The sequence below is a fragment of the Cupressus sempervirens genome, chromosome 1, assembly GCF_028749045.1.
Source record: "Cupressus sempervirens isolate cs-2001-9-10 chromosome 1, ASM2874904v1, whole genome shotgun sequence".
Lineage (NCBI taxonomy): Eukaryota > Viridiplantae > Streptophyta > Pinopsida > Cupressales > Cupressaceae > Cupressus > Cupressus sempervirens.
In genome coordinates, this window is record NC_143118.1 from 536,473,253 (window position 1) to 536,487,207 (window position 13,955).

Consider the following 13,955-nt stretch of genomic DNA (forward strand, 5'->3'; position numbering starts at 1 on the left):
ACATAAGGATGGATTTCATACTTGTATTGTCTAAGACACAAAGATGAAATGATTCTATATTTGTGGTAATGGATAGATTTTATAAGATGACACATTTCATACCTTGTAAGATGCATGTAGTGGAGCTATTTTTCAAAGAGGTTATAAAATTGCATGGGTTACCTAGAAGTATTGTTCCAACTAGGGATACTAAGTTTGTTGTTTTTTTAGGAAACTCTAGAAGAAGATGAAGGCAAAATTGATGTTTAATTCTATATTTCACCCACAAACATATGGATACACAGATTTAGTGAACAAAAGTTTGAGAAATTTGTTAAGATGCTTGGTTGGAGAGAAAGCTAGAAGTTGGAATTTGATGCGTGATCAAGAAGAGTTTGCCTATAACAATTAAGAAAACCAAAGTTCAAGGAAGACACCATTTGAGATTGCTATAAGAATGAATCCTAAGGGTGTACTAGAATCAAGAGACATCAGTCACAAGGATAGAAAGGAGTGTTGAAGTAGAGGAATTTGTTGAACATATGAAATCTTACATAATTAAGTAAAACAACATTTGGTAGACATGAACCAAAAGTATAAGGAGAAAGTAGGTGGGAAGAGGAGATAGATATAATTTTAAGTTGGGCTTGAGGTAATGGTATATTTGAGAAAGGGGAGATTTCTTGTTGGAAGATACAATAAAATGAAGATGAGGAAGTTTGGACCTTGGAGGACCTTAACAAAATTTGATTCAAGCAATGAATATGAACAATCGAGTACTATCGACATATCACATATGTTCACATTGCAGATCTATATAAATATCATGAAGTAACAATCAATGATGATAGTAGACTTGATGTGGAGCAACACTTTCCTACACATCAATTGGGTGAGATTTAAGACATTCTGGATCGTAGAACTAGCACAAGTGGTAGATAGTACTTTGAATATCTTGTGACATAGAAGAACATACTAGTTGAAGATTCTTCTTGGATATCTCAAACTGAGGTAAACCATCTTGGTTTCCATCTAGCCTCGTCAAAGTAAGAGACAAGCTTTTCAATTAACCATGGGTGTCTGGTGCAAGGTCATCCTTGGTTCTTTGTTATCTTGCATCAACCAACATCTACTTTCAGTTTATTCTTGTTCAGTGTAGTTTTTGTGTTTCTTTCAACATCATTCTATGTTGGCTCATTTCCTCATACAAACATGGTTGCACATTCCTAGCATCATGTTTAATCTTTCTTTATGTTTGCATCTGGATCTAATTCTTCTTGGTGTTCTCTTGGATTCTTGGTCAGACCTATTTGTTCGTCGCATTTCTCAGTTAGTTGGAGTTTTCCAATCTTGCAAATGTGTTCCTTGCTTTACGAATCTAATTGACTCATCTCATAATGTTCCTATACTCTTGGCCAACCTTCCTATGGTTTTACACTTCATTTCAAATCTTAGTGGAGTCCATGATTTGGGCCCTGACCTATGTTTAGTATTGTGCTTTCTCACCTTGGGGAATGTGATCTTTCTTGGCCAACTTGTTGCTTGCAAATGTCCTACATATGGATGTATTTGCTCCTTGTTAAAGGACCTTAGGAGTAGAATAATCCTTGGATTGGTTCAAAAAGAAAGAAAATCAGGATTTGATATGTAATTAAACCAATATACCTATTTTAAAAGCCTGCATGTTGCTGGTCAATTGTATTTGAATTCATGAATCCATGATAAAGAGAACATCTGATCTTGCATTCTCTCAATTCCTTGTTATTTCCTTTGTGTGACTCTTGTTGCACAGCTTCGATTGTTCTTATTAAGGACCCTCCTACGATGGCTGCATCAGGATGGCACACGTTTGAGCAAGTTGATACATTCCATATATAACATCAAGCTTTTGTAAAATTCTTGATAGTATGATACACATTTATATCCTCAAGTCCATTGACTACAAATGGCTCAAATTTGTGTGAGTCGACAAATCCCACATTAAACATTAATATTTTGTGAAACTCATGATGTTTATATTGATATTCTTCAAGATCATTGATGGAAATTAAATGCTACGTGATGGTTAACATCATTATCAGCTTTGACTTTCAATTTCAAATGTTGTATCATGACTGTCAGTATTCTCTTTTTGTAGTGTACACATTAAATAACAAGTCAGTCATAGATTGAATGTTTTCTTAAACATACTTACATATGAAGAATACATTGGTTATGAATAATACAGAGTGTTGGATGTGAAATCCAACAGTCGCTTGGTTTCCCTGTAACAATCTTTTGGCACTTTGCATTCCCGATAATGCTGTTGTGTTTATTTCTAAAAGCACGTTGTTGATCTATTGTATGTAAGATATCATTAAACAATTTAATAAAGCTACTGCCCTGCTTGCAAGTGGATGTAATTATTTTATGGTGAACCAGTATAAAACTGGTGTTTAGTGTTTTGTGTTGAATCTCTGTTTATGTTTCAAAATCTGTATTTAGTTTGCTCTTTTAAGTTTTAACAGAGAAATGGGAACAGACAAATAGATACCGCAATAAGTTTGTCTTACCTTCATGTGCAAATAGTGAGCCCTACTTATATTTGGCCTAGAGATTCAGTTGAAAATTTTATTCATAGGAATGCAGGTGGTCACCATTATTCCAAATGCAAGCATACTACTTTTGTTTACACGTCATTGTTCATTCATGCCAGCTAGTGTGGCCACTATTATTTAATTTCATTGCACAGGAATTCCACTAGCAGACTACAAAAATGTCATAAGGCCTAATTAATGGAAATTTTAATCATAATAAACCAGGCAATTAACCATATTACCATTCCCATCACTTTCAATATTAGGCCCTATCATGTTCACGACTTTTCTAAACCCCAGATCTCACAAAAATAATGTTAACATAATGCAATGAAAACTTGCAGCAGATTAGATGGCAAGTACTTTAAATTTGTCTTGCGAGCTTGCATAAATCTTTCCATGTTATTCATCTAAAAATATCACGTAGGATCTCACACTTCACAAAAATGTTAAATACAATCTGAACCTAAAGTTCTTTGTACCATCTCTTTGAAGACTAACAAGGATCTCATTTCAATGAAAATAATTCTGAAACAATGATCTCATTTAGATGACAGTATTTCTGACGGCTCATATCAATATAAATCGAAAATCACTAGTAACAATAAGAACATTATTTGAAGGACAAGTGTTCTTTACAAATGCATGCATGCGATCAATGGTAGCTCTATGGTGTCGAATGCCAGAAAGCAGTTGCACACCAAACTAAACATCTGAAATGTTGTATTTTTCTGGAGTGTTAGTCATTGATGGATAAGCACCACGCTTCTTTGATAAAATATCTTGCTGAAGATCTATAGTTGTACTCCACCATACTGAAATGAAATATCAAGGATTTAGTAAAACAACATTCTTTATATCAGGAAACTTATCTTTGATGGCAGCTTGAACACCCATGCCAATTGGACCCGGACCACTATATTTTACATGACATTCGCCATCCCCAACAGATATCACTTCTATGGAGCCGCCATAATTATGTATTGCTGGCCTCAGCATGTCCAAATGAGAATTAACAGACTGCAATGTGGGTAACATTAATGAATTATTAGAACATGTTGGCTAGAAACTAAACTATAGATATCTTATCAAGTAATGTATTTTTCAACAAATGTGCAATAGTTTAATGTTCGTACCACTACTGTTGCACCCATGTCTTGCTGATCAACTTGACGAATTTCTTTCAGTACATTTCCAAATTTCTCCTTCAAAACTCTTTCAATTCCCATGTTCATTGTGGTTGTTGAACTGGGACATGTCCCGCATGCCCCTATAGTATCATTCAAAGTGCAACTATTAGAAGTTTAATAAATATATTAAAATATCATTAAAAAGGTATTATTTACTAGTTAGAGTAAACTCCACAAGAATGGCATGAGATGATGCTGATTCAATTAAGGTTAAATGCCTAGTGAAAAGATAAAGATGAGGGGGCACATCAGAAACAACCAAATACACAAATGCACAAATCAATTGATCAATAGCAAAGACAATAAACATTATAAGAATTCTGTTTTATAAGACACACAATTGAATTGAAATTTATTTTTCATTATGTACATCTGCTTTTGCATTTCCACTACTAAACAATGACTGAGGGAATATTAACACTTACACATTCAGATCCTACGTAGACCCAAGGGGCAACGCAATAAAACAGAACTTGGAAGTGTTGTATGAAAAGTAGAACAATTAAAATGTGATAAGATTGCAACTCCTACTTTCAGATAGCAGAGACAGAGAACTAAAAGACTAGAGAACAACATGCTAGAACTGTATTATTAAAGTATACAAACATATGTATGGCAATCTAAGAGATTGAATAATGGATGCTCATTAATAGACACCAAGCTTCATTTTTCCCCTTACTGTTTTGTTCTTGATTAACCCACTGTGTTCTTTAATTTTGTTTGTCATTCCCAATCTTACTTTTCCATTTCTGTTTTGCAACTTGAAGTTATTTACTCTCTTCTACTAAACATCAAACCATCCGTTAAAATGTTAAATGCTGCTTCTCGTTGCACTTTTCCCATTTTCCTTTCTAAATCTTAGTGTTCTATTTTGAAAAACCCTAGTACCCCTTTCCAATGAAATAATCTTCCATTTGCACTAGATACCTTAGCTAGCCATTTTTCATAGATTTATAATTTTATTGTTATATCCCATAGTTACAACGCCCTTGGGAACAGGGGGACAAGTTTCCGAGCAGGGGGGACAAAGAGGCCTCAATTTGGGGAGGGTTATGGGGATGACAGGGGGATGGCTGCGGGAGAGGGGGACGGAGAGGGGGAGGTGTATATACTATATACTATACAAGTGGTACATAAAATCCTAAATAAGAAAAGATGTATAATAATATAAGACAAAGATGAAAAATTAAAAAATAATTATTTTCTAAAATTTTAATACTAGAACATTGCATTGTGATTGAACATTGACCATGAAAGTGGAACATTGAACAATAAATATTAAATTTTAAATACTCGAATACGCAATAATCATAGTCATAGATATCAAATTTTGAAAAGTACAAGTATCTCATCAATCATCATAAAGATGATTAAATTCAGCAACATAATATTAATATGATATTCAATGTTCATATATCAAAACAAGTACAAACTACATTATAAAAATGCCAAGGCACAAAATGTAGCGAAGAAGACCTCTAATCATCCATTAGGAGACATTTAAAAAAATGTTATAATTTTTTTAAAACAAACAAAATTTTTTTAAGTGGATGGGAGATGTTTGGATGTGCCTTGGAGGGGTCAAGGGACACATTCTCATCCCATTTTCCCCTCAAGGGAACGTTGGGATGTCCCCCTACCTCCACCAGAACAGCAGCGAACGGGTGACGCCATCGGGGACACTTGAACGACGTCCCCCCGTCCCCAGTGCATCCCCGTCTCAGAGACATGGGGGTTTGTGGGGTGGGGGGCGTCCCCGTGTTACTATGTTAAATCCCCATTTATTTCTACCCTTCATATGTTCAATATACCTTATGGCTACCATGCTCATATCTAGTACTTGGAGCATAAAAAATATTTATTCAATAAACTACCACCCATGCCGAGTTCTTATCCAAAGCTATAAGAAGAGATTGCTTGAAAACATTTTTGTTATTTTGATAGTACATATTTTAGTAACTATTTGTATCATGTCAAACACATGTTTATAATGTGTTTAAATTACACCCATTAGTTGTAAAATGTAAATGGAAAACAAATATCACATTGAGCATCTATTAATATTAATGGCATGAATCAAAATGTAAGATCGAGGGCTACAATAAAATTTAAAATTTGTTTAAATTGCACAAGGGTGTGCACACACACACATGCATATGTATATATAATACACATACACATGCATGCATATATATAGTTCATCATCTGCTAATATTTGAAGTCAAGACATGAAGGCATGGAGACAGACACATTTGGCTAAATATCCATAAGCTTCTAGAGGAAATTGTTTGAATTTGCATCAGCATTTCAAATTACACTCCATGATTTGTAACCAAAGAGAAAACAAAATGACACATACACACATGCATATGCATATAAATTAATTACACACACACACACACACACACACATATATATATATTTTAGTTTTATCATCTGCTTTTAGAGAACACTTTAAACACAAGCTAAAAATATAGTTAATCCTTACAACTAGGGCCCTATTATCATTTATCACATTTGTTCCTATACCAAATATACTATAGACATTGGAATACCTTCATCTTTTAAATTTATCTCTTTTTAATGACAAATCATGAAGTGAAAATTGAAATGATGTGAAAATCAAACAATTTCCTCTAGAAGCTCATCTACTTATACTCAAGGATGTTTAGCTAAATGCATTTGCATCTCCATGTCTTCATGTCTTGATTTCAAATATCAGCTATGTTATATTAATATACAAGAGAGTGAAACAAAAGAGACATCTTAGCATTTACAAGAAACACAACTGCCAAACTTCTACTATTTATATGATCCATTGTTCATTTTTAGCATATACAGCAAAATAGATGCATCAATCTAGGTTAATATTATCATAGCTACGCTGCATTAAAAATATTGATATGGGACTTTGCAGTATGATAATGCATGCTTGGAATGATCTTGAACATGTGGTGTTCATGGCAAATGGCACAAAGTACTTTCATATTAGGAGATGATCAAGTGTCAGATCCTTCCAAGTCATCCCTCCTTGAGAAGCAATAGTCCATTGTGACAAGTCGAAAGAAGAGTTGGAAGTTTTGATCTAGGTGGATTTTTCCACTAAAAATTCAAATGTTCCCAATGCTTCCAAAATCCGCATCAAATCAAAGTGCTCACCAGAATAAACTTTTTTATCAATCTGTCTTTTTGTTTGCTTCCTTTTTGCTCTTTTCTAATTCCATTGCTTTGTAATTTTGTTATGTTAATTAAGAATTTAATTTACGTATTTTGACTATATTTTTAAGACTTTCATTTAAACTTTTTTTATGATTAACATTCACATGCAGCAGTCACCAATCCTGACATAATCGGATCAAGTGGTATCAGAGCTCATTGTGACTAGTGTGTGCAGGGGTGAATGTTAACGACTCATAAGTAAATGAGGTGAAGGCACACTTGCAGATTACAACTCAGAGATTGGAAAAGGCCTTTTCCACATTTGGCAACTAAAGAAGGCCAATCAAGTTTGATGGAAAGCCTTTCACAAGCCATTTCTTGATATGATGGTGATGGGTGAAGTTCTTTTCCAAGAAAGACAAGTACGACAAAGATGGAACAAAGGAAGAAAATTGAAACCAAAAGATAAAGGAAAAAGATCGGGAGGTGGTGATTCAAAAACAAAAACTCTTCCTTCTTCTCTATCTCCCCTTTCTTCCCTGTCTTCTTCTGTTAATCTTTTTACGAGCACCCATAAGCTTGTTATAAGATTGGATGTGAAACTTGAGTTGCCTAAGTACTATAGGGAGTAGAATGCTAAAAGGAAAGATGAGTGGGTCCAATAGGTAGAGGTCTATTGTAGGATACAAAGCCTATTAGAAGATGCCTCTAGGATTCAGCTAGCCACTCTCTGATTGGGAGGTAAAGCTCTCACTTGGCAGGAGAGTAGGACTTAGGAAGAGTTTTCTCACCATGGTAATGTTAGAATTACTGCGATGGAATTATCAAAACTCAATTTCAACCTTTAGGTTATATGCAACAATTGATAATGAACTAGCAAACCTTCAAGGAATGCAAGGGTCAATCTGTCCAAGAGTACACCCATGAGTTTAGGAAACTGGCTATTGTTTTGAATGTTCCATTGTATACCCTAGATACCCTACTTAAGTACATAGGTGGTTTGCATTCTTATCTAAGACATTCTATTTTACTTTTGAGTCCTAGCAATCTAGATGAAGTATCAATCCAAGCCACCCACTTAGAGTCAAGAGGTAAGAACACTTTCGCTGATGATTTTGCAAAGAAATCATCGAAGTCTGAGGGTGAACCTAAAGACAAAGGAAAAGGGAAGAAGACAACCACAGCAAAGAAAGAGGGTGCTAAGCCCATGTGCTCTCACTATAAGAAAGAAGGGCATGAAGATGCCAAGCATTGGAAGTTGCATCCAGAGATAAGGCTGAAGTGATATGGAGGTAACAAAGGTACAACGAAGACTGCTGGAGTGATCCAACAAGATCTTGGATCTGATTCCAGAGACGAGAAAAATAGGTGCTACAAGGATCCAAGGTATAGTTAAAGATTAAACTTTCTTTATAATGCAAGTACAAGTAAAGAAAATTCTCCTCTTAATGTTGATAAACAAAGGAATGAACTTTTTCATATAATACAGTAACTAAGCACACTAAGATTGATACTCTATTTGATATTGGCTCACAAGTCAATCTAATTTTTGAAGAGGTTGTTAAGAAATTGAATCTAACTACTACTTCTCATCCTAAGCCCTATCTACTTGGATGGGTATGTAATGATGCACGATTACAGGTGACAAAACAATGCAAACTACGCTTTTCCATCACTTCTAATTTCATTAATGAAGTAAATGCACATGTCATACCTCTAGATATTTGTGGGCTTGTGTTAGGAAGTCCAAATCTTTTTAATAGAAAGGCAATCTTTTATAGGGGACAGAATAAGTACCATTTGTTCAAAGATTGTAAGGAGTATGTTACATCCCAAATTTTTGCTACATTAAATAACATTCTAGCCGTCAAAAAATTTCATGTGAAGTCAGTTGTTCGGTAATTTTGTTGGAAATAACAATTCTTGTGAAATTGATTGTAATGATTAAATTGTTGAGATATTATGATTCATGTGAAATGGAATAGGAGTTATTAATTAATATATCTTGTGGATGTTAGTTAGCCATTAAGATGAAATTAGAAGAATGAATATCATAGAAATTTAGATTGATTATGTGATGTATTTTATTTTTTAAAATTTTGGAATATGTTATTACCAAGAACCATTTCTATTTTGCAAAAGCATGATGATGAAGGGGAAGCATTTCCAAAATGAGAGTTAGGAAGGGGATACCCAAATCCACCGTCAAAATAACAGGTATGAACTTAACCACCTAGACCAAGGATTTGAACGGCTAGACAATCAAGGAGATACAGGGATTACCATGAGCTATTCAGTTAAACAATTAAAAAGAAGCATTAAAAGTAACTTAGGAATAATACCTTTATCATGTCTTCATTTCTTTTCTCTGTGCAAGCCACATACCTTGGTATAAAAATATCTCGTCTATACTCATACTTGTGTAAGTATGAAATATGTACGTATGTATACACATATACATATATGTGTGTGTGCGCCCGTGAAATAATCATTAGTGTGTATATATATATATATATATATATATATGGTGTGTGTATATATATATACCTACATATCATAGGACTCAGGCAAGCATGAATATATGGAAGGTGATATTCTTATACCAAGATATGTTTAGATATATCTTTTTGCACCTTGCTTTTATATTCTTTTCTTTGGCGCGAGCATGGTCTTTATTTAATTTTGCTCGATCAACCTTATTACCCACCATCTAGTGGCATCGGGCTAATAGTTTTGCATATATATTCCTTTTTTAATTTTCAAAAATAATCTTCCAATGTTTATAACCATGTCCATCTTGATTTAACTGAACCCACATAGGAGGCCATACCATCTTGGCCGATACATGCCTATTTATGCCTTATGATCCTTGCAGGGAGAGCTCCCTCAACTTATACTCTTCGATTCTTCTCTCTCTGTGCTTCTGCAATAATTTTGAGCATTTAGTACATCTTGTACCACAATGTAGTATTTACATAAACCACATTAAGGTGGTGAAATAGAAATTTATTGCTAGAGCCGAAGCTCATGAGTTCGGAGCTGTGAATATTCATTGACCTATTCAGAGGTCTCGGTGCTGAGTCATTCTGCAATATCAAAATACTTTAGACCAATACCAAAAATCAGGTCATGCATTTGAACTCCTTTGTAAAGATTGTGCCATGTCTTGCTTATGTGATACGTCTTGTTTATTAGCTCTTCTATTACTTTGATAATTATTGCAAGATTTAGAGCCTCGCATATATTTAGATCCAAAATGATTTTATGTTGATTACTTATATATTTGAATAGTTCTATACTGTGTTATGAATTTTCTTAATAAAAAATCTAATTGAGGAGTTCCATACTGGGGCATAGCTGATATGTCCTTGAGATGGAATACTCTCTTTTGCAATAACAGAACATAATTAAGAGCATACTCTCTTATGATGTCATTAGCTAATAAAAGCATGATATATGGCAAAGGAATAAGCGATCAGAAATCATGAGAATTCCTCCAAGTATTAAGGACCATCATGTTTGAGCTCAGTGAGGAAAGAGTGGAAGACCTGCAATAAAAGGGACTAAACAAATCAGTAATAATGCCTAAAAAACATAACTTAAACAAAAGCTCATGGTAATCCCTTTGTATTTTCTTGTTGTCAAGTCGAGCGATGGGTGATCGAGCACATGAGATGCCCATCCAAAATCATTGGCCAAGGTAGTAAATGGCATTTGCCACCATGATCACCAGAAGTCAAGGGTGCTAGCAATTGAAAGATAGGCTGGTTGGAATGTATCCACAGTCTCGACAATTGACTAGTCGACAAACACTCTACACCAAGATGCTCAGTGGCTGGATAAGGGTGTCTCAAGCCAACTCCCAGGGTAGGGAGGACCTTTCTCGTTGGAGATTGTGAGGGGATAATAAGGGTTTGCGGTTGGGAGGTTAATCTCATAGCAATGCTTCTCCTCTCTTCCAGATGTCAAGACTTGCACAACTTTGTTTCTTCTTGTTACATCCCAAATCTTGACCTGAATTATTATAGCCATTGAGTTTAATGGATTTTTCTTTCCTATTCATGTGAAAAGGGTAGTTAAATATAATCGTTGTATCCTATGAAATTGTTTGTCGTCAATTATTTTGTCTAATTGTTTAATGATGGTCGTTATCCCTTATTTGTCACATGATGATGATAGTAGTTAGCAGTTGCTTGGTTTCGAAATTATGGTTATTAACTAAATTCCTTGCTAATATCAATGGTAAATGTTATTATGGATTTATCATAGAACTTGTTATTTTTGTGGAAAATGTTGCACGGGTGATTGCATGAGCAGACGAAGGGGAGAAGCATTGCTTAACAAAATCTACAAAATGGGGTACTACCTTAGTCCATTTATCTAGTTGACAGGTATGACCTCTAACTATCTTGGTAAGGACCTAGTCACTTGTATAACAGGATACAATCATTGGACATGCATGAGCTATTAGATAAACATTAATCATTTTAACTTATTTAAAGTACATACCTTTAATGGCTTATGGTTGATATTTTTCATCACTTCAATATGTACTACCTTAGTCAATCTATCTGGTCGACAAGTATGACCTCTAGCTATCTTGGTAAGGACCTAATGACTTGTATAACAGGATACAATCATTGGACATGCATGAGCTACTAGATAAACATTAAAAACATTAATCATTTAAATTTATTTAAAGTACATACCTTTAATGGCTTATGGTTGATATTTTTCATCACTTCAATATAATACATATTTATGTACGTGCACATAGATATAAATATAAGGTGACACCATAGTATTATTTTATACAAAATTATATCTACTAAAATACATACATTTAAATGCATTCACACTATGAGTGGATAAGAAGATAAAATAATCTTCCAAGTGAAACATGTATTTAGATATACATATTTAATAGGTACAACCTTGGATAAACATTAAATATGATGTCATCTTAATAAAATATATATGTGCAAGTAAATATATATGTTTATAAATTATCCTTCGAGTTCTCTTCCATATTTATTTATTTCTTTGTAAGAGGCGAAAATGTACACTTGGCATATGCTATCGGTGATTCAAGAAGACAATTATTCTTCCTTTTTAACTGCTCAAGAGTTACGGCTTCTTGGAAGCCTTTGTTATTTTCGAATGCCTCTTTATTTATGGAAGTAGAGAGAAGCCAAAGACATGATTATTTCTTCTACAAGATTTACCTCTACTCACCTACGATATCCTTTATTCTATTCTTGTTGCGAGTGATTCAGACAAGTCGTATTCTCCCTGAGCTCTGCAATTGGATTGCTCGCATCAAGTAGAACCGGCTGCATTGAGTCAAGCCAAGCTCACAGTTTTCAAACCAAGTTATGTGGTCAGCCTTACCAATCATAGATTGCTTTATGTTTATATTTTCTTTTCAAATTTACAGCAGCAAGGAATGTGTCCATGAAATTCCATACATTACTTCTCATTTGCAATATCAAACAGATATTCGATGAGTCTATTCTCCCCATATTGAGTCAAGATCAAGTGTACTTAATAGGTTCATACGTCTTTGTTTTACTAATGAATTTCAGAATTAGATTTTATTTCCTGGCAAGCCCATTAAGATCATTTCTTAAGTCATAAAGACTGTGATATGACATACTGAAATTTGTAATATTCTTTACACCAGCTGGGGTTCAGCAAAAAGAGTTGGATTATTCTAAGATTTAAACACCTAAGACTCAGCCAGCTGTATGGCCAAGGTAGAGGGTGAAGAGGTGACAGAAAAATCTGCAAGAACATGAAACAAGATCAGATGTGATACAATAAAGATTTTAAAGTTTAAAGAAAACACTTAATAGCTCGTGCATGTCCATTTATATTGTTTCCTGTTGTCAAGTCGAGTGGTGGTGATCGGGTATTAAAACTCATCCAAAAACCTTGGCCAAGGTTGATAAAAGCATGCTTGCCTTCTTAAGGTCACATGATGTCAGTAGTGCCAGTTATTCAAACATGTCCGTCCATAATTGTGCGGACATTCTAAACACCGATATTGCTCGGATGGCTAGACTAGTGGTACCCCAAGCCTAGGCCCGGGGTAGGGAGGGTCTTTCTTTTCAAAAGATTGTGTGGGGATGAATATGGTCTGTAATTGGAAAATTAAGCCTAAGTCAATGCTTCTCCTCTTATCCAAAAGCCGAGGCTTGTACAACCAGTTAAAGACTCACCAGTTACTTTTAGTATGTTCTTTCTATATCCCTGTTATGCATTTGTTTCTTCTTGCATTATAGTAAATAATGGCAGTAAATTACTTTACTTGTATACAAAGAATGATTAGGAAATGGTTATTTCAGTAAATCATTATTTCAGTTGATATCTCATGAAATGGATTATAAGACGTTGTGTTTCGGAAGTTAGTTGAAGCATTATTTCCATTTCTACTTAAAAACAGATTTTTAGTTCTTTTCTTTTCTGTTAAGAAAATTTGTTTGTTACACATCTACTACTTTACTCTGGTAATCCTTTTAAGTTTCATTTGTACTTCCTTGTTAAAACATGTTTTCCTTAAGAGTATTTTATGATGGAAATGGTAATTAATAACTGAATGTCATGTGAACTAGTAGTTAAACGTTTGTTATTTCCTATTTATATGTGAATCCAAAATGTAGTTTGTTCATATTTTCCTTTTTGTGTGAAGTAGTTGAGTACCTATTTTAACTGTATCTCTTTTCATTCGGTTAACGATTATATCCGTTATCTTTATTTAAGAATTAATTAGTTTCTGAAATTTTAGTATGGTACAGAGTAAATACTTAGATTGCATAAGATCAAAACTAATCTTGCTTTAATCAATGTTGGACAAATGAAAAACATAGTTAATGCAACTAAGTGTTAAGGAATTAGAGATCTTTAAGGTAGAGTGTTCTGATTTAATTTTCTGATCTGTTTGCTTCAATATGTATATATATGTGAGGTTGTTTTAATCTCAGTTTTATATCTTGAAACTGATCCTGATCTTTGTGCTATGTATGCAGGTTGTTATTATTCTTCACATTAA

At 34.1% G+C, this 13,955-nt stretch overlaps 1 protein-coding gene across 1 annotated transcript in view; it reads right to left on the reverse strand.

The window, feature by feature from the left end:
• Positions 1-2,938: 2,938 nt before the first annotated feature.
• The window catches only part of NFU1 (NFU domain protein 1), a 58,289-nt gene continuing 47,272 nt past the window's right edge, over positions 2,939-13,955 (reverse strand). The window contains exons 3-4 of the mRNA XM_089829976.1: positions 3,692-3,848; positions 2,939-3,575 (exon numbers count right to left, since the gene is read on the reverse strand). Coding sequence (XP_089686102.1) covers positions 3,384-3,575; positions 3,692-3,848 — 349 coding nt within the window. The 3' untranslated portion in view covers positions 2,939-3,383. The remainder of the gene's footprint in view (positions 3,576-3,691; positions 3,849-13,955) is intronic.